This window comes from Drosophila gunungcola (genome assembly GCF_025200985.1).
Source record: "Drosophila gunungcola strain Sukarami chromosome X unlocalized genomic scaffold, Dgunungcola_SK_2 000023F, whole genome shotgun sequence".
NCBI classification, from domain to species: domain Eukaryota; kingdom Metazoa; phylum Arthropoda; class Insecta; order Diptera; family Drosophilidae; genus Drosophila; species Drosophila gunungcola.
In genome coordinates, this window is record NW_026453185.1 from 260,154 (window position 1) to 282,246 (window position 22,093).

Here is a 22,093-nt window from a genome sequence, read left to right on the forward strand (position 1 = left end):
TATATAAATATGTTTAAAGATCACAAACAACCACTTTTTATTATTTTAGTAATACTTATTGTATCGTACATACACTATTGCTTGATATTCAAGATATATTTTCTTCGAAAAATTTTGATATTTCTTGAACTGGGATTATTTATGTAAATACTCTAGAAAAACTGAATTTACCAAAATGTTATAATCGGCAATTTAGTATACCATACATCATGGACACAGTAATAATTCCATATTTAGATTGATAAGATTAATAAGCTTTCCCTGACTTTTAACAAATAATTAAATGCGTTTGGTATATTAAATAAATAAAACTCATTCGGATTTGTCGAAAACCCCTCCTTGGGGTACCTGAAAACCACCTTCGCACGCCACTGCCTTCGCTCATTGGCACTCACACAGGGGCACGTGCTGATGTCAAGTTGTTACAACGCCGGCAATTTGTTTGTTCATTTCGTTTCGTTTCATTTGTTTTTGCCCTCGCCGGATTTTCATCGCAGGAAAAGTGCGACGGGGGGCGTGTCAATTGGAAAAGCAAATAAAGATGAAAACAGCCCGGTATTTCCCGCTGGGGTTCGGGGCGTATAGACCAGCTAGTTGTAGGCCTGTTTTACATATGCGAAAATTGTGCAAAAACAGAAATACATATACATTATCAAAAGGCAAAACCAATAACCGACTCCCTAAATTTTTGCTTATATGAGCATATACAAGTACAATTTTTAATGCTTGCTTCTAAATTATGTGACAAAACAGAAAGTTTTCCCAAAACCTTCTAAGATCACATTAAAAGAATTTTAAAAACAAAATAATAAAGTTATATTCCCAATTATTTGTTATAATATTATTTTAATCATCTTACTTTGAGAACCCCTCGATTTTGTTTATATTTTTGAAAGGCCTTTTGCTTTATTTTTTTTAATTCGCATTCCAATCAAGTAAAACCCCACCGAAATCCCCGCCTCCCTCAAGACGGAGCCCATTAAATGCATAAAACAATTGCCAGACAGTTTGACGCTGTTGGGCAACCTCGAAATGCAATTTCAAGCCCCGCTCACTGCTTCAAGATACACAGAGAAAAATATTTATTTATTTGGCCAATAGAAAAACCTTGGTTGATACAAAAGTGAAAATGGTTTTAAATAATTAAAAATTAGACTAAAACAATAATGTTATCGGTTATTCATTTAAAAAATAAACACCTAATCTCCTTAAGTAAGCAGCTTATTAAAAAAAATCTTAAATAATATAAGTAGTAAATTCGGCTCTTTGGGTTTAAAACAAAGGCTCTTCCAAAAAAATCACATTTAATAGTGAACAAATTAATTTCTGGGTTGATGCTCAGATAAATTAAAAGCGGCATAGCAAATTAGAAGCAAATTAATATCAATTTGAAATCACATTAACGTTTGAAACAATTTAAGCTAAAAAAATCAAAGCTATTTTTTTATTGGGTACTTTTGAACAGTTGAATTCATAGTATAGTTTACAATTATAATTTCCAGATCTAGGTGATATTAATTTTTCCCTGTGCCGATTTAGGCCCAGTTTTGGTTCGATTCAACCCGGCTCGATTCGATTCGATTCAATTCGCCCCGATGCGATTGAATTCGATTCGATTCCGTCCGTTCTGTCCCCGCTTGGTGGTCGATTTTTATGAGCGCCGCGCGTTGACAGCTTAAAAGTCTCTTAGCATGAAAAATATTGTCAACGCCAAATGGCGATTCTCGGCCGTTGTTTTGGATTGTGGGTTGTGGATGTGGCTGTGACTCTGGCTGTGGCTGTGACTGTGGTTGTGACTGTGGTTGTGACTGTGGCTGAGGAAAGGAAAACTTTCTGACCGCTGATGTGTGGCGGCGATAAGATTTTGATAGGGGCCCCGATTTATGCGAGCCAGCCAGCCAGGACTTTTAACTTATCGGCAGAAAGTGACAATCAAACGTATCGGCTGCCATGGCATTAGGGGCACTCATAATTACCTCACTCAAATCACTAAAACTCCAAGTCGAGTCGAGTGAAAAAAAAACAACAAAAAATAAAAACACAAACAAAACCACAAAAATTAGGAACTCAACGCTGGGGCCAAGTAAATTAATTTCACAAATTGTGCGGCGATAAATTCGATTCCAGATACTAAACTCTAACCCGTTGGCGTTGGTCCGCTGCTTGTTCGTTGGCCTTTTAGACAAACATGATTTTGTACTTTTATTTTATGCCATATTTAAACTGATTTAATTTGATGCTCGGTCTCGCCTTTCGATTGGGTTTGGGTTTTGGTTTGGATTTGGTTTTTTTTTTTTATGCATATTGCCCGGTTGGTTGGTCTATGGGAATTAACATAAAACTTAAAATTACCCCGCCCGGGGAAAACTCTTTCGTCTCAGTCCAATCTCATTCCTCTCGCCTTTATTTGTGGCTCTTTTTGTACGATTTTGTCCGTGGGCCTTTGTTCGGTCATCATGATATATAACAGCCGATAACGCCTAATCGCCCCAATGCGAGCATATATCATTCGGCTGGGGAGGGGCTTTTTTTATTTTAAAATACTCTTGGGAGGTACCAAGAGGTGTCATCTAAGTAAGCAAATATTGTCGAATATAACATGGATCCTCTTGGACCCCAAAATCATTAGCACTCTCAGCCGAAACTTAGGTAATTGCATAGTACTACTTCCCAAATAAATAAGATTAATTCTAAGTAGTTAAAAATGTAAGTTAAAAATCCTAAGTACCTATATAAAATTGAATTTAAAGCTTCTATAAAGATTTTAACGTAAATAAGAATATGTTAATAATCTTAATTTATAGTCTCAGTTTAACATGCTCAGTTTATACAAATATTACACATTACCCAAGTGTTATTAAAACTAATCATTAATAAGAAAGAGAGAAATCAGCCGCAGTTGGGAAAGTGACGATTTAATCGACATTTCTCAGGTTTCTGCCGCAACTTCCTTTCGAGAACTGTACAATCTAAACCAATTAGTCTGGCCGAGATATCAACTCCTCAATCTGCCCAATTGAGGGGCTCGAAATATTTCCCTAATTTATCTTCTGAATGAATTCTCGAAAAATGTTTATAAATTTCAACGGTGGGGAAGCTAACGAGGGTCGATATGATGGTCAAACGTCAATATTATTAAATATAAATGCAACGAGAATAACAACAGCACACAGCACACAGATCCCCAAATGACTGATGAAAAGAGCCGCGGCGGCTGTTGCTTTTTTAAACTTATATTTATTTTTTTTGTTATTTTCCGTGTGTTTTAAATGCGGACGCGACATTGCGTGATGAACAAACGTCGAGCATTTCTCAATGGGATCAACGAAATGGTTTTATGGGGCAAGGGGGACGGCCGAAAGCCGAAAACCGAAATGAAATGACATGACGTGTTGTTATTAAGCCGCATAATCAAAACAAAAACAAAGACCGAATTTTTATGAATGAACAGGCGAGGAGTGGAGTTTTGGCCTGGCTGGCCTACTAGTGTCGATCCCGGAATTTCAGGCCCAAAAGGGCACTCCCCGATCGAAGAAAACAGTGGTCCAAATAGTAATCACTCCAGATTTGGTACTTTTCTGGTAAAATCAGCAATGCAGCGACTTATATAAATATTTTAGAATTTTATTAGACCGCTACTTGTTTTAGTTCATAATAAATTGTTTGTTAACAAAAATAACAGGCAAACAGAGTTCCTAAAATTGCTAAGAAACTAATTTTAATTAGTTTAAAATTTAAAAATTTAATTTATAATAGGTTTTCTTCGATGTGTTAACTATAGAATATTACCATATCTTAAATAAAAAATCGTTTTAAGATTTACATTAGCTTGAAACTGGTTTTAATCTGTAAAGTTCTTTTTTAAGCGTACCATGATGTTACGGACAAGGACCTTTAAGAGAATATTTTCACTTTTAGAGTTATTATTAGAGTGCTTTAAATTGGTAAGAAACAAATTTTTATATTAAAATATATTATAGAAATGTTATTTCTGGTTGCAAACAATTTTCTTCGAAGACAGAATATACGTTACATTATGGTATACTATAGTTTTTAAGTATTTACCCAAATAAGTCCAAAGATTTTGATCTAATCGACCAATAAATAGAATAATAGGAAGGGAAATAGACTCCAACCACTGTGCATTATCGTAAGACTCGTCGAATCGGCGTCGGCAGCATCAAGGCGATTAGCGAAAAGCGGTAAATGTTGTGTTAAACCTCAATTAAGACTGGGGACTGGAGACTGGGGTTGTGGGGATCTCAACCAGGTAGACAGGGTCCGCCAACAGGATGTTAAACTCTTTGGGGCAATTTGAATTCGCTTTGACTGACGCCACACGCCAGGGTCAGTTAGTCAGTCAGTCAGTCAGTCAGTCAGCTCAGCACCGCTTGGAGGATTTACGATGCGATCCCCCGGATCCGAACTGCTAAATGATCTCACACAGGCGACGACGAATGGCGCCTAGAAGGAGTCGGTATGGCTTACCTACCATATACCATATAGCATACACCATACACCATACACCATACACCATAATACCTCTCTGCATTTCCTCCCCGTCGCTTTGGACCCCTGTTAAGTGCTTTTTAATTTGTTTGCATTCGAAATCCGAATTCCCTCTGTTCCGCTTTTATCGGGAATCAAGTGAGCTGAGTGCAATTACGACACCTTCAAAAAGCCAGCCCAGGATGCGAAGGGAGACGGAGGATATGCTCATCCTCAAGGCACTTAAGCGCATCCCCAGGGGGTTGTTCCGCCCGTCCACCCACTTTTCAGCTGCTTTCCACCCACGAACCACCCACCTACCACCCACTTCCCATCGCAATCTGTGGGTGGTGAGTGGGAATGGCTAATTAAAACTACTTTCCAGAGCGACACTCGGAAATTTACGACCTGGCAGGGGAAAAGGGGAAAAAGGGAGTTTGAGTAGGAGTCGGGGTCGGAGGTCACTTTAATGGTCAGCTGGTCAGTTTGCAGCCACTCTTAATGAGCGTCCCCAGTCATTTGCTTGGGAACGAGACCTTCTCGCACCGCCAACTGCGTATTTGTCATTTTTAATGTCTTTTTAAACCACGCGAAAGGTGAGCCACACTCCATGCACCACAACGGGCTTAATGCCAGTCTTGTGGGCTTCGACTATCCCATCCGAACTGGGATTTTGTCGGCTATATCTTTCTGAGAGTTGGTACTGGGTCTTAGTTACTCTAAAGACGGGATAAAGTTATGGTTCTGACAATATCTGTTGAGATATAAGTTCAATTTTTCTTTAGAAACTGGGTTAAAATGTTTTGAAAATGTGTACAAGGAGCTTATTATTTTTAAGCTTTATTATGATAACAATTCTGGGGAGCTCTGTTGCTAACTGGTCTTTTAATTTGGAACTAGGACCTTATTAACCAAAATATATAATAATAAAAAAACTCTTTAAATAAGATTTGTTAATAAAGGCTTTAAATACTTAAATAATCTCTTTTAGAGTAGAGTATTTCTGTGACGATGTTGCAGTTGAAAATGTTCACCGCGCTCATCTTTAATTAACTTATTTCACTGCTGTGTATTATATTTCGCTTTGTACTCGCTGAACGAGCGGCAAGTGCCGTTAGTTAGACCCCGACAAAATGGCGGACCCAGATGGAAAATGAAAATACATCGAATATCCGTGTGATTTTGGATGGCTGTGTGCGCGGGAAAGTGGCGAAAGTCAAGATGGCTCATTAGCAGGCAAAGGGAATGCCGAAAGATAAATTATTGTCACATTTTTACGGGAATCTCATTAACGGGGTGGTGGTGGCATTTTGACATTGAGACATGGAGAGAGCCGTGACAGATGGGGAAATTACTTGAAGATGATAGGCTTAGGGGAATTCCAATTAAAATTCAAACACGTGCAGTAAATGACTGATTATATTACATTTACATTGTTCAAGGACACATTTAATTTATGCGAGTGTATGCATATTATTTTACAATCATTTCACAATCACATAAATTTTGAAAAATAATTTAAATACGAATAAAAAGCCCAAAATTACCCTGTACATTTTTGATTTCATTTATTGTATATACATAAATAATTAAAACAAAAATATGAAAAACAATACGAAACTAAATAGTTAGTTTCATTCCAATAATTTTTAAAAACTAAAAAAAAGAATATTGTTATGAAATATATTTAATATGATAAATATTCAATTTAAATTGTACTACAAATTTGAGGTTAACAACCTCAATTTGTTGATAGGTGTGTTATTTATTAAATCATTTTTAAATTATATTAAACAAGAGTAGACCTCTAAAAAACCAACAATTATATTTCTTATATTTTTTTCTTGGGCCCTCTGTTAAAATCACTTGATTTTGTTCTGGTGATCCAAAGACTTGAATATGGTTTTAGGCGTAGGAAAAACAAATTGCAGAGGGTCGGATCCAGTGATTTCGATCACGTCTCCGTTTTCCTGCTTCAAACCGATCGTTTGTCAGGTCGTAAATGCTTGGGATATATCTATGGTTAAGTGAATATTCCTGGAAGCGTTTGGCGACAGGAACCGGGGGAAATACCAATGGCAAATAATTCCCGACAATTGCTGCCGTGAAGCCATTTTGAAAAGCTAACCAGCTGGAGCATCCGCCTCCAGGCGCCAGGGACGGCCTCCTCGCGGAGATCCTGCCCACTAGGCAGAGTGCCCCCCTTCCCATCTAAAATTCAGAACCCCTTTCCCAACCCCTGAGACCCATTCACTTGCACATTAGGCAGCAAATTGACATCGATACAAGTCCAAGAAGTAAGTCCAAGGTGGCAGAAAGAGAACGCACTACCGCGTGCGATAGAGAGGCAAGCGTACAGCATTTAACTGCTGCCAATTTACTGTTTAAATGCCAAACAAAAAGTGTTAACAAGCGCAAAAATAACAAAAGGCACCAACAACAAAGTTCGGAGAGCGAGAGGGCCTGAGGCGATCCAAATGCTGCCGCGCCTTGGGCCGAAGCGAGACAGATAGATGCCGTGCAGCATGCCTCTCGCTCACGGAACCAGTTTAAGGGGGCGTGGCCTGGCCAGAAAACAGGGTTGACAGCATCCCATCCATCCATCTTGCCATCCGGCTATCTGTCCATCAGATCCAACAGATACAACAGCAAAGGCAGCAGCTGCGTTGCTGCCATAATCGTGTTGAGTTTCCGGCTGCCATAAAAAGTTTATAGCAAGTCATTGTTAGCTTATTGCTTAAACTATCCTACCCGAACTGGGCTCTCACGGGGGATATCATTCTGAAAATTGGTACTCGGTCGATATTTCACAAATGGTTTGCTGTAGTTATGGTTTTGTGGTGATCTGTTTATAATTATTTAAAAAACTCCTACATCTCCTGCGAAAGGAGCCTTTCAATAAGGCTTTAAATCAAATACAAGTATATATGTTAAACAGTATACTAAAACATATTGAAATATTTTTTAAAATTTCAAAATTGTCATATAGACCATATATTTTTTTTTAAGCCTTCACACCGTTAAACTCCTGTTTAACCCCCATTTTTGTAAATGACCTAAAATCATACAAACTCACCCCTAAGCCTTAATTTAACCCTTATACAAAAAAAAAAGGTTGGCTTTGCTATTAAAGCATTTACTTGAAAGTCATGAATTTATTATGAGTTGCGAATATAATTGAGTTGAGAATTTGAAAGATACAGATATTTTCAAAAATTAAAAACAATTTCTGGAATTCAAGTTTGTTTTGAGATTTCTTTTAGGCTTAGTAATATTAAACAAAGTTATAGAAATATAAAAAAAGTTAAGCCACATTTAGTAATTTATTAAGCCATTGTTATTGCGTTTAGTTAGTTGTGACAACCTTTAAATTGATATTACTTGAAGTAGCCAAGTCCACCACGTGCCATAAAAATAACCGTTAGAAGTGCGGCCATTGCCGGCGAAAAAGTCACCACACTTCGCACACTCGAGGGCCGCTGATTGAAGCCTAATGAATGTCAATTGCTGCCAATTACGACCAATAAATGCGGGCAATAAGTGCGGCCAGCAGGGAGTGCGAGCGAGAGGGCCCCGCGGGTCGAAAGAGAGCCAAATTCACCACACCGCAAGTTGGCCAAGACAGTGGGCGAGAAAGAGACGACGACAGGTGGCTGCTGATGAAGAGCAGAGGCTCAACTGGTTTTTGCTGTCTGGTTGTTGTTGCCGATGTTGCTGCTGCTGTTGTTGCTGTTATTGCTGTTGCTGTTGTTGCTGTTGTTGCTGCTGCTGTTGCTGCTGGCGGTTGCTGTTGCTGCTGGCAGCAAGTTTCAGTTTCGGTCGAAAGCCAAAGGCGAGCGGTTGTTGCTCCGCTTTCAAACACACAACAGTGCGCGCACAACAGCAGCAACATTTGCGTTAAAACTAAAGTTGAGCTTAGATCACTGAAACGAAAAACAAAGGCAACCTAGAGCGGGCTAAGAAAACGAGTATAAGGCATTAATAAACTTGAAAAACTATAACAAAAACAAAGCCATAGGCTAGAACAACACCAGTGACAGCAGCAACATTTGCTTTTAAAATCAACAGAGAAGTGCTAAAAGTGTGTTTTATTTTTTTGGGTGCAAAGTGCAGGTGCAGGTGCAGCGCAGCAGAGTCGTCGGCTAAACCACACATGACCACAATGCCACCGGAAATGTCCGCAACAACGGCAGCTCCCGTTGGCAGTGCACCGAGTGCCACCGCTCACCATCCCGCTGCCGTCGGCGGCGGACTGCCGCGTCCAGACTCCCCGGCCGTCGGCAGCAACACCGGCACAACGGCAACGGCCACGACGGCCACGCGATCCCGCTTCATGATCACCGACATTCTGGCCGGAGCAGCGGCCGCATCGGCGGCAGCAGCAGCTGCAGCAGCGGCCCTGGCAGCCGCCTCTTCGGGGCGTGGCAGTCCGCCGGACTCGGAGCGGGAAGAATCACTGGTCGCCCAGCAACAGCAGCATCAGCAACATCATCATCATAATCAGCAGCAGCAGCAGCAACACCAACAGCAGCAGCAACATCAGCACGCTGCTCTGCAGCAATACATTGTGCAGCAGCAGCAATTGTTGCGTTTCGAGCGTGAAAGGGAGCGGGAGCGGGAACATTATAGGGAACGGCATTCGCCACCTGGAAACAATCCCTATCCCCATCATCAGATGCCGCCCCATTTGCTAGCCCACTTTCCGCCCGCCCACTATGCTGTGCTGCAACAGCAGCAGCAACAACAGCAGCAGCAGCAGCAACAGCAGCAGCAACAGCAGCAGCAACATCCCCATCCGCATCACCTGCAAATGGAGAGGGAGCGATTGGAGGCACTGCATCGACATGGTCACGGGTTGCCAGGTGATCCTGGGCAACATTTGAGCCACCTGAGCCACCTGAATCACCACCAGCAGCATCATTCACATCTTCTGCATCCCATACACGATGAGCGATCCCGATCGCCGCTTATGTTGCAGCAATTGGGAAATGTCAGCGGCAGCAACAACAACAACAACAACAACAGCAGTAGTGCTAACAACAATAACAACAACAGTGGTAGTGCCAACAGCAACTTAAACAGCGGCAACAGCAGCAACAACAACAACAACAATGGCAGTGGCAACGGCAACATGTTGCTCGGCGGTGCCGGCAGCAGCATCAGCGGCGATCAAGCCAGCACCATCGACGACAGCGACAGCGATGATTGTGGTAAGTTGGATTTGAGCAAAGAATATGTATTTGGAATGATATTTTATTGTCTAGAGGAAAGAGCTCCAAACTTTGAATAGTACCAGAACTAGTTAATTGAAAATACACAAATGTATAAATATGGCATATATATATATATATATATATATATTTATATATATATAAATATGTGCGCAATATATAAATATGGCATAGAACCCTGCTTGAGTATACAAAATGTAACATTTTGGTAGCTAACCCAAATTTAAGTTAAAGAAGTTCGGACATATTGTCTACCAAAGAGATAAATCAATAAAGGTATTGTTTAGTTAATGTTATAATTAAATATAGTGTATTAGGCTGGAAGGGCGGTTATTTAGTATAAAGGATACATTTTAAAGTTATATCATTTAAGATAATAATTATGTTTTCAAAGCATGACTTGAGGTGTATCTAACTAAAAAGGCTAAATAAAAAACTAATAACTAGTTGATATATAAATTAATTAAAAGGTAAAATCCATTTAAAGATGATAATCATTTTAAAGATACAAATAACTATAGTAAAGTATTCATGCTTAAAAAAAATATTATAAAATTATTTAAATCACTAACATGCCCTTTGAGTCAAATAAATGTATGCCTTGCATTCATTCTTCCCGGATATTTAAAACGACTGTCCTGTTTAGCAAACATCAAAGTGTTACCTTTTTTATTCGTTTCGGTTGCTATTGATTTTGGGAACCACAGGGAAAACTGACGGTAATACATTTAAGGCTATCCCAAATACCAATTTACACCTTTCCACCTGACCCCTGACTTCGCACCACTTTAAATTTACGATTTATGCCCGCGACCGAGATATATCATATATTGAGTGCTAAGCGTGGTTGGTTTTGTTGTCGTTTTTGTTGTGGCTGTTGGCTAATAGATAACGGCCAGCAACAGCCACAACAGCAAAAGCAACAACAACAACAACAACAACAACAACAACAACAACAGCAACAACAACAACGACCGCAACAACAACCACCATAAATTGTGAGGCTCGAACGGGGAAAATGCTGGGTTGATAGGCGAAGACTCGAAAAACACAGGTGAGTCTGAGTTTTGAGGCAGGTGTCTCTGGGCCTCTCTCTCTCCTTCTCCTTCTCTTTCTCCCTCTCCCTCTATCTCGCTGTCTCTGTCGCTCTTCCGAATCCCCTCGGTTTGTTGGCCAGATTAGCCAAGTGTTCGCTTATTTTCAGCTTATTTCCCCAGTCGAAACTGTCATCGGAATACCCTTGACAGCCACGCCCCGCACAGCCGCCTCCCTCGTTTTGCATGCAACAATTTAATTGATTTTGTTGCTAGCTTGAAGTTAGCTTTTTTCTCCTCTCGTTAAGTGCTTTTAAACGTTATGCAAATTATGACAAATTACTATTAAATAGCAGTAATCGTGCGTTTTCAATTGATTTGCTGCAATGTAATTTAGAAAGGCCGAGAATACAAATATATATATTTAGTTTGAAGAGATTGGAAACCAGAACAAAGAGTTGTTTATTTTCCAAGATTTAAAGTGGGATACAACATTTTGAAAGTTTAGTTTTAGAGCTTAACTAAAAATCATTAAAATAATACGTTTTTATAATATTATAAAAATCGCAACAAAAACGTCAATAAATTGAATTTTTATTCTATGTTTAGATTTGTAAAAAGTCAACTAATATTAGTTATTTTCATAATTGTTTGCTCTTAGTTGAACCCTTTTTTTAATGAGTCCCTGACCAATTTTGTTTCAATTAAAGCTTCCCCAATTTCGTGGACAATTTTCACATTTATTCTTTTTTTTGACTTGTGCCAAAATCAATTAACAAATTAAACTATAACCAGAAAGCGGAGATTTCTCCCTCCAAGTGACCCCCTTCTGTTTTGACTTCCCGCTGTCAATTTTTTCCAAACGAAATTGCCTTGATTTGAGCCACAAGCCACACACACACAAATGAATAAAAATAAAACTAAAGAAATCAAAATTAAATTTAATCTGCTGGCTGGGCAGCCGAGCAACCCACACACAGTTTCGAATAATATAAACACCCATTGACATTCTCGCTTTCTCTGTCCCTCTCCTTCAGGGGGCCCACGCTGAGAAAAGCTACAAAAAGCGGGATTTACCGCAAGTAAAAGAAGGGTATCCTCTTAAACACCGAATAATTCGATACCCTAGTTTCCTTAGTTTTATTAAACTTGCGCTCAATGCAATAAAAAAATGCTAATATTGTGTCTTTATGACTCTAAAAAGAAGTTTAAAACGCTATTTAATCATTTGTATAGTTATATATAAAAAATCTGATTTCAGAAACCGGTTAAAACTTTATGGACTGTTTAAATTGAAAATTTTAATTAATAAATATAATACAAATAGTGTATAAAGTATAAACAGAAAGAGATAGCTACATGTCAACAGAAAGAGAAGGACACATATGTGCAGAAAAAGAGGGAAAGATGCATTCAACACTCGCGTGTCACTTGAGACGCGTGCGAGCGACAGTTGTTGCTTTTTCTTGCCTTACTCCCTCTTCATATTCTTTTCCACCTCCAACTCCCTCTTAGTCTTCTCCTTTATCTGCTTCTTTTTACCTTTTTTCGTACCCATCGTGGTGTTTTTACGAGTCTCAAGCAGCGATCCTTGCTGGCACCGCGTTTGAAATTGACCCAAAAGCTTGTTCTCTGCCCATCGAACCGTACACTGATCGAAAAAAAGTCGGGGGGCTCGAAAAATAATCAGTGGATCAGGATCAGAGGGGGGCAAAACTCCTGCCACTTCAATGCCTCCACCGAGTGCTACAAAAAAAAAATGAGTTTCAATATTGAAATTGATATTTTCGGGCATCATCTTTCACATATTTCGGCAATTGAGGAATGCCAGGCTTTTGCTTTGGCTTCCAAGATCGTGTATATATACATATATATTTGGAACAAAGCAGGGCAGACGAAGCTTATCCACTTAATCCACATAATGTTTAATGGATATCCACGAAAAAATTCACGTGCGCCACGAAAAACACTAAAGCGAACCAAGTTCGTTGCCCAAGTCTTTTGTTTCTATTTTGCGGTTTGCTTCTGCTTTTGCTTCTTACTTTTTATTATTTAACTTTTGATTGATATGGCAAATTCCCTGACTAAGGTGCCTTAAAGGTAAAATTGTTTGCTGGCTTATTAAAAAAAAAAAAAATTCGAAATAAAAAGTTACCTATACTCAAAAAGTTTTAAAAATATCGAGAGCCCACATATTTATTCAACATTTTTTAAAGATTACCATTAACTATTTGTTAGTAGGTTTATTTATTTTACCATACAAACATTACTATCAGCATTTAATTAGAAAATCCCTCTTTAATGTTAAGATGTTACTAAAAATTATACTTTGTTTTTTTTTTTTTTAATTACCGGCAGAGCATTTCGTTATTTATTTCTTGACATAATTTTCCAGACATTTTCCGTAAAGGAAATGTTAAATCGCAGACCCAACAGCAACAATAATAATTACAAATTATAATGCAGGTAACACTAAAAGCCAACAACCGTTATGTAAGCGCACTCGCTTCTCATGTTGCACCTGCAATTTTTGTTGCTGTTGTTACTAGACTGCACTAAACGCCAGCATTATCAAAATGTTGATAAACGTTTAGCAAAAAAGAGGGAATAATAGGGTAAAAGGGGGGTGACAGGGGTGGAAATGGGTGGGGTCCTAAAGAACGTTGCTTTTATTCTTTAATTAAAATGCAAAAAGGCCAATTGCAAATGTGTTGCTGTTGCTGCTGTTGCTGCTGCTTCTTCCCATGGTTTCTGCCGTTGCGCAATTAAAACGCAAACACAAAAAATAACCGACTGAAAAAAGAAAATGAAAGAGACAGCAGGCTCTAAAGAGAAAGGGAGAGGGCTATAGGCGCTGCACACTTAAGCATGTTTAATACAGTTTAGCCACAAGCACTTAATTACAAATGCGAATGTTAAAACTGCAGACGATGGTTTCACGGGGGGTGATACTATCTAAAACTATGGGGGAGAAGGATAGAAAGAAGGAGGGAAAGAGAAGGGGCGCTACAAGCTCCGCAAGTGTGGAACACAAATTGCGGAAATGCTTCGAAAGTCAAACTTCTTCGGGGAACGGTTGTTAATGCATTTTAAAAGAGGGGCGACAAAGGGGGTCGGTGGAGTGGGAGTTGCCCGGGAGAATGAGGAAGCCAGAAGGCGGAAGATGGGGCGTGGCCGGCTCCAGAAAGTGCCTCAGTTATTAGTGAAGCATTCAACAAAGTAAAACAGATTTCTTAAAGATTTTCAAGCTCAAGTGAGTTCAAAATGCACTGAAAGAGTTTTTCGAAAACTACTACATTTTTAATTCGGATATTATATGACTAAATTATGAGCAAAATTATACAAAATCTTAAATTCGTATATTATAATACAAAATAGTTTATTTGGGAAACATGCATTTTTCATTTCTAAAAATATTCTATGCGTAATTAATTTTTACTTTTGGTATATTTCACAAGCAATACAAAAAAATTCCTCCTACCTTGTGTTTAATTTTTATATACAAATTATTATTATTTGCTTTTACAAAATTTGTAGAATACAAAAATAGCCATCAGATATGTTAAAGTACACAAACAATGACTTAACACTCGGATTTAAACTTCACTTCATTAAGCTAACTTATAAGCCAATAAATTATGGGTTGCATTGCTGTTGCTGAAATCGCTAGCGGCAATCTTCACTGTGCACATCCATCAATGTAATGCTGATAATTGTTTGTTGTTGTTGTTGTAATTTGTGCTCATAAACTGTTTAATTGCAAATTAGCTAAAGGTAGCTGCAGCAGCAGCAGCAACAACAATGTTGCCACATGCACATGTTGCTGCTGCTGTTGCTTCTGCTGCTGCTGCTCTTGCAAAGTTGCAACAGTTGCTGCTGTTGGTGCAGTTGATCTTGTTGCATGTTGGACGGTCGTAAAAGAACAAAAAAAGCGCGTAAATGTTGCAGAAAATTGCAAATATATGAGATATGTCAGGGGCATTCTGCAAAAAGGGGCACAGAACAATAGGCATCTTGTCGTATCTAAAAAAAAATGCACAGGGCGAAATAATAATATTGAAAATTTTATTTTTGATTACTTTGTATTTTAGTTGTAGGCCAAGTATTGGTTTTTGTAAACATAAATTTTTAAAATGGTCTTATTTTAGTTTTAATAAAAAAAAGTCTTCATACCCTTATTTAAGTTACTTTAAGAGTTTTTACAATTTTCCTTTTCAAATATTAAATTAAATTAAGAAATGGCTAGAAATGGGTAAACTACTAAAGGAATGTTTTTAATGAGTTTAATTTCTTCATAATTATATGAAATATACTAATAAATTGCTATAATTAATTATTAGGAAGTTGCTTAACATTATTTCAGTAAAATTGAAATCCAAAGTTGTATATTCACTAAAATTCGTTTATTTTTTCGCATATTTGCAGGCGGCAAGGACGACGACGGCGAGGATAGTTTGAAGAACGGCAGTTCGGCGAACGGCGACTCCTCGTCGCACTTGAGCTTGAGTCTCAGCAAAAAGCAGCGCAAGGCGCGTACCGCTTTCACGGACCACCAGCTGCAGACGCTGGAGAAGTCCTTCGAGCGGCAGAAGTACCTCAGCGTGCAGGACCGCATGGAGCTGGCCAACAAGCTGGAGCTGAGCGACTGCCAGGTGAAGACCTGGTATCAGAATCGCAGGTGAGCGGCTTGCTTTGTGGTTTTATGGGGCCGTGGAAAAGGGGGATCGCGGGACGGGGGGTCTGAGTGCCCGGTAATCAGCGCCTTTAATGCGTTGCGCCCATTTCTTCGCGCAGTTTTCCAATAAAAATCCTCTTAATGGCTGCTTTTCCTCCTTCAGTTGTTAGGTTTTTTTTTTTTTTTTTTTGTTTTGGTATTCTGCATCCATCACCTTATCGGTGCTTGTGTTTTTTTATGCTGATTGCTTAATTTGCTGCATTTTGCCCGGCGCATCGTTAAAAAAGAATATATCTGTGTATACTGTGTACAATAAATGAGTCGACTGCTTTTTGCGTATTTTTCTCAGTGCAAGTTTGTTGCCTAAGTCTTTCGTTTCGATTGCCGCCTTATTACGTTCGATCGCGTTTTATTTTCGTTTTTAATTATTGCCCAATGACTTGTCACAATTTCGAGCACAGAATGCTTACCACAACAATTGTGAACCGGGGGAGTAGTGGTGGCTGAGGAGATGAGGCGCTGAGGAGCAGCAGTCCAACATCTTGCTTGGCTGACGGCGCAAAACGCAACCGGATATGACTGATGGCAGTGTGAATTCTCCAAGGGGGTAGCAGGCTTTAGTTTATATTTTTAGACATCTTTTTCTCCCAGTTTTATGTGTGAAATATATATGTGGCAGGGCTTAAACAACTTAAACTTTACATTTTCAAAGCAAAGTTGGCATTAAGCAGCTTTTGCGGAAGTTTGCAAATTTATTTTGGTAAATAGCAAATAACCAGTTGTGTGTTTTGAATTTTATGTATGCAGAACTTTTTAAGATTAGAAAAAATGTTACTAAATTATGCTCATTAAAAAACAATCTAATTGTTTAATATTTGTATTGATTAAAGGGAAGCTTTTTTTTGTTTTATTGAATTGCTTTCTATTCAATTAAATTCAATTCAATTTTGAAATTTCAGTATCCCTGCCAGAGAACACTCTGAAATGCAATAAATATTTGGAAAAACAAACAGAAACCTTTGGCTGTCATAACCTCGCCCAAAGTCAACTCATGATATCTCCCATTAGGTCAAAACACTTCACAGCTGCTGCTCGAACCTAGCGATGAATGGGCAAAAATTGTAAAAAATAAACGATCCCGACCTGGTTCTAGTTCTAGTTTCGGTTGAGGTCCTGGCGCCTCAAACAATTAAGGGATTTGCCAAAAAAGAAGGGCGGGTCGCTGCCAATAAGGCCTCAGTTTTCGGTTTTCAGCTTTCGGCTTAGAGTATTTCCAATTTCTTTTAATTTTATTATTTTTTTTTTGGTGGGCTGGCACAAGATTAATGACAAAACAATTAAGTGCGAAATATAAACAGTCGGGGCGGAATCCTTGAGGCCGCACGGCGGGATATTATGGGATGAGAAGAGGCCTCGAGTGACTCGGCACTACTGGGCCATGATTAATTGAGAGGACGAGAACGAGAACGAGAACGAGGATGAGGATGAGGACTCAAACCCAAAATCGAACTCGATGACTTCCTCTGCTTCTAACGCTCGCTTTCTCAAAACACTCGAGCTAAAAGATTAAAGAATTAAGCCTAAGGCGCTAAAAAAACATAGTGAATAAATATTTGACTTGAAGGAGTTTATTCTTTTAGTTGCCAAACTTTAACCTGTATCAGTTAGTTAATATTTCCTTAATAAATATTTTTTAGTATATTAAAATATGCAGTTATTTATTCTTGAGTTAAAATATTAGGAATTATTGACCCTGCAGAGAATTTACATATTAGTATTGTATTCATTTTTTTTTTAAATTTATTTTTTGTATTAGTTTTTTTCTTATGTTATAAATAATATATTAATTTTTGTTGCTTAGATATAGCTATGACTTAATTCTTAACTAAATAATTGGTTATTAATTTATTTCGATTGAAAGACTAAATGGATTGTTTTTATTCTCTCAATTGCAGAACCAAATGGAAGCGTCAGACGGCGGTGGGTCTGGAACTGCTGGCCGAGGCGGGCAACTACGCGGCCTTCCAGCGGCTGTATGGCGGTGCCACGCCCTATTTGAGCGCCTGGCCGTATGCGGCCGCCGCTGCCGCCCAATCCCCCCACGGCGCCCCGCCCTCCGCCATCGACATATACTACCGCCAGGCGGCGGCCGCTGCCGCCCTGCAGAAGCCCGCCCTGCCCGCCTCGTACCGCATGTATCCGACGAGCATGCCGCCGGGAATGGGGCTGCCCGGGATGGGCGGAATGCCAGGCATGCCCGCTCCCCCGCCCCCCGGCGCCGCGCCAATGCTGAGCGGCTACTATGCCGCTGCGGCGGCGGCGGCCGCTTCCGCTGGCGCTGCCCAGCAGCAGCAGCAACAGCAGCAGCCGCCGGCGGCGTCCCGCTCGCCAGCCACCAGCCAGAGCGCCAACAGCGAGGCGGACTGCGAGCGGACCAGCAGCAGCAGTCGCCAGCGCTTGGTCACGCCCAGTCCGCCTCTCAATCCGGGCAGTCCGCCTGCGCGGGAGCGGCTCAATGAGGAGGAGGGGGAGCGGGACAGGGAGCGGGACAGAGAGCGTGAGCTGGAGGATCGGGAGCGGGAGCGGGACGAGGAGGAAGACGAGGAACTGGCCCTGGAGGTCTGAGGATCCCCGAGAGAAACGCCTCCTTCTCACAGCTGGATCTCACAAATTTGTCTAAAGAAATAATCTATGGGTGGTGTTCAAGACCTATGAATTATGGTGGACATCTTTTGGCAAAAGTTGTAATCCAAATTGTTTTAAAAATACATCAGTATAAAAAGAAATCAAAACAACAAAGACAATGGGCTTAGATTTTCAAAAACATTCAGCTGTGTTAAAAATAATAAACGTTTAGATTTGTTTATAATTTCCAAAAAATCAATCCTTTAAAAATGTAACTTTTTAAATTAAAAAAAGTTTCTGGCAATTTTACAAATAACAATTCAAGATTTTTCTGAATTTCCTTGGAGTAAATAATATGCCCCAACGAACAAATACTATCACTATTATTTTAGCACAGCTTAATGTTTGCTAAGAAAAGGGAAAATCATCCCGGAACTGCCACTGAAATTGTATTTAAAAGTTCTCCATAAAATATAAAAGTTTGTGGTAAAAATAATTTACCTAAAAATGTAATTCAAAATTGTAAAAAGTCAACAAAAAAATAAGTATAGAATTACAAAAGAAGTAACAGTATTAGACAAGCCCCATGTTCATCTGTCTCTAAGAATAACCCCCAGTAATTGTGAAGAAATATATATATATACATATATGTAAACCATTTTTTTTATATTTAATTAAACCTAGCCTAGAGGAAATTTTGTACATTTTTGTAAATTATTTTTTGTACATACGCAGCAGACCAACAACAACAACAAAAGCAACACAATTTTTTTTTCCAAACAATATTTTTTTTACAACTTTTTTTTTGTGCCTAGTCTTAAGACGTCTATTGTGTGTAGTAATAATAAAAGCGAAGAAAAAAGAGCAATCAAGAGTCGGGCTTTGTTTTGCGTCGGACTGAAGGACTCGCTGGCTGAAGGACCTTTTTGCGATCCTGATTCTGATTCTCATTCTGATTCTGAGCCTAATGCGAGCTGACACACGAGCCGAAAAGTCGCAGTCGAAATCTCAAGGGGTCGAACGCAACTCGATAGGGGCACTCGAGGAACTGTTGCATTTTGGCCTGGGAAGCGGCCACTAAACTGCTCACTTAGAAATTGTTAACATTTGCCAAGGGTCTTGGTCCTCATCCTCATCCTCATCCTCATCCCGGATTTCATCCAGCTCCTGGGCGAAGTCCTGCCAAGAAGTGAGCCCCACCCCAGTGGCAATCGTGATTCCGCTTCCGATTCCGCAAAGACGCCGCTCGCCGTTCGCCGTTCGAGTGGCGAAACGTTTCTAATTGACTTGCCGGAATCGGAACCACCCTGCATGGAAATCAGCCCCTTAGAGATGGCCGCGTGAGGCCCTCTGGGGTTAATTGCTGGCTGAGATTTTCTTAAAACTATTTTCCTTGTAAAAACAGTCAATACGAGCAAGTTGAAACAAAAATTTATCAGTATTATTTTAATTTTAATGATTTTTATAGATAAGAATAATTTGTATAGCTGTTAAAAAGAGTAGTTGAAAAAAATACACATTTTATTAAACTGAATGATTTTATATTGAAATCTATTAAATATTATGGAAAATATTACATTTGATTTGGTTTGATTTAAATGCACTACAATTAAGTTTAATTAAGTTTCATTTTAAATTAAACTTTCAATTAATAATATCAGTTCCAAAATAGTCCAATTAAAAATATAAAAAAGGACGTTATATATTCATAAAACCGGAATAGATGATGAAAATCAAAGCCAAACATATTTAAACTGGGTAGAAAATACTTGGACTTACCTGTTTGTTTCAGCAGTGCAAAGAGCTGCTAAAGTTGGATACAAAAATAGTAAAAACATCATTTTCCTTTAACATCCAAGGACACGAAGCCATCTCTAGCTGGTAAGAGGACCTACCCCGTTGCTGTTTGTTTTGCCTGTTTACATGCCGCTTGCCATTTTCGCTACTTTTATGACAATCTCAATTTTTGCACAGCGCCGCCTTGGTTAATGTTTTAATTTATGGGGTTGCGGCTAAGCGAATTCAATTTGCGCTGCCTTCGAGTGGCACACACACAACCCCTTGCAGGGGATATGTGTGTTCCGTTCCTTCGATCCTTATTCCAATGCTGATCCCGATTCTCAGCCCAACTGGCATCAATGTCGACTTTGGGACTGCGACTCTGCGTGAAGTGGCTGCGTCGTCATCAAGTCAAGTCAAGTGTCGAAGGGTTTTTTGGACGGGATTTGTGCGTAGAGACGGCCATCGAAACGTCTGCATAACGCCTCTGTAACAAATTGATTATTCGCCGCTGCGGTTTGAATACAATTTTTTTTTTTCGCATCGATTTGAAATTTTTATGAGTACCCCGAGAGCGACGAGTTCGAGTGCGAGTACTTATAAATTTATGAGTGGCCCGTCAAATCGTCAGACCGTGCGAAAGTTTTCACTGAGAACACGGCCAGGACTTTTTGGCCAGTGGGAGGCCATAACCAATGGTTGGTGGTGCTGGAAATTTGCATATTTTTGTTGTCATCCCACGGCTGATTGGGCAAACAAAGTGGATCCATACCATAGCTTCCCCAAGCTAATCCCACAAATGGAGTTCGGTGTGCAGGAAATATTGTTTCTATCACTTGCGGTTATGGATAGCCGACAATTTGTTGACAAGATTTTAAGATTATTAATAGGCTAAAAGTTAGAAACTATTTAAATTAAAGATACCAGGAGACATTTTTTTTAATCTTTTTATAGTATTTATTTATTATTTTATTAAGCTAAGGACTTAAATTCAAAATATCTTTTGAATTTATACAATTATACAAAACAAACTATTCAGTTCTGCAGTAAGTTCCGCTTAAAATAAATGTTAATGCTTCTTTGGTATGTAAATATTTGCTTATAAGGGGTTCAAATTTTCGCCCCATTTACCCACAACAATATAATTGTAGAAATCACAACAACATAAATTTAAATGGTTGTGCAATTCGTGACACATTTTTGTTCATTTAGGGTTAATGCTCTCGATATGATATCTATGTGATGGGGATAACAGATAATATCATGAATTTAAATAGCTCACTTTGATTTTATCACTCATTTCCATGATTGAGTCCATTGTGCGACTCCATTTGCCGCATTTGGCGAGCTTGGCGAGTTTTGTGTCTTTTGTGCATCCGAGCTGACAAAGTGCTTTCACACCGGAAGCAATTGCAATGCGTTCGCCGTCGTCCTTGTCACCCAGCCACCCAATCACCCAACCACCCAATCACCCAACCACCCACTCTTCATCGCCCGTCTTTCCCCAGTTAATTGACAACTTTCTGGCCAGGGTGCGCCTTGAGTTCGCCCGCCTTTTTTTATCCCATCCTCGAGCGACTTCTTTGTGAGGCTAATTTGTCACAGGATGCCAGGATGATGTCAGGATGTGAGGATGCGAGGATGCCAGGATGCCGGGATTAGAGATGGAGCAGGCGATGCTGCTTCATTACACAGGCGATTTGTTGCGCACAAAGCGAACGCTGAGCTGAATCGATGGGAATATAGTTAGTACTACGTACACTCAGCTAAAAGGTGGTACATAATTATTTAAAACATTAAATAATCTAAAAAATAAAAATATATCCCGTGCTCTTAATTATTTAAAATATTAATAAATATAATTATTTTTCATGTACAAATTTTATTTATTTTCTTAAGTAAGCATTAGTAAATGTATATCCACAATTTTTTAATATATATCACATGTCTTGAAATAAAAAAAATCGTCTTAAAAATCATAAAACTTTGTTATATATAAAACATATTGCTTGGATAGGCGAACGTTTAAAAAATAAATATACATAGAAATTATGCTCAGATTAGATTTAAAAATAATTATAACCAGATAAGTTAACTTAAAATAAAAATATTAATTTTTAATATTAATTTTCTTTTTTCCAGGAAATATATCTTGTCTTAATTATTTTTTCATTTTATTGATGGATAAAATACAAAAAAAGGACTTTAAAAAGGTTATAGAAAAATCTAATGGAAAAAGGGGTATATACAATTTATTTAAA

The 22,093-nt window shown here is 39.0% G+C and overlaps 1 protein-coding gene across 1 annotated transcript; it reads left to right on the plus strand.

Moving 5' to 3' along the window:
* The first annotated feature begins 7,880 nt into the window (after positions 1-7,880).
* Positions 7,881-18,911, plus strand: LOC128260465 (homeobox protein B-H2). The gene is made up of 3 exons (XM_052993503.1): positions 7,881-9,698; positions 15,179-15,431; positions 17,384-18,911. Exons 1-3 carry the CDS (start codon positions 8,642-8,644, stop codon positions 18,051-18,053), a joined length of 1,980 nt encoding a protein of 659 aa, XP_052849463.1. The 5' UTR covers positions 7,881-8,641; the 3' UTR covers positions 18,054-18,911.
* The last annotated feature ends 3,182 nt before the right edge of the window (positions 18,912-22,093 follow it).

What these genes read in the sequence shown, in the direction of transcription:
- LOC128260465 (XM_052993503.1), top strand. Translation starts at nt 8,642, where the DNA reads ATGACCACAATGCCACCGGAAATGTCCGCAACAACGGCAGCTCCCGTT. An exon ending in CAGCGACAGCGATGATTGTG is followed by an intron (nt 9,699 to 15,178) that starts GTAAGTTGGATT and finishes GCATATTTGCAG; the next exon opens with GCGGCAAGGACGACGACGGC. An exon ending in ACCTGGTATCAGAATCGCAG is followed by an intron (nt 15,432 to 17,383) that starts GTGAGCGGCTTG and finishes TCTCAATTGCAG; the next exon opens with AACCAAATGGAAGCGTCAGA.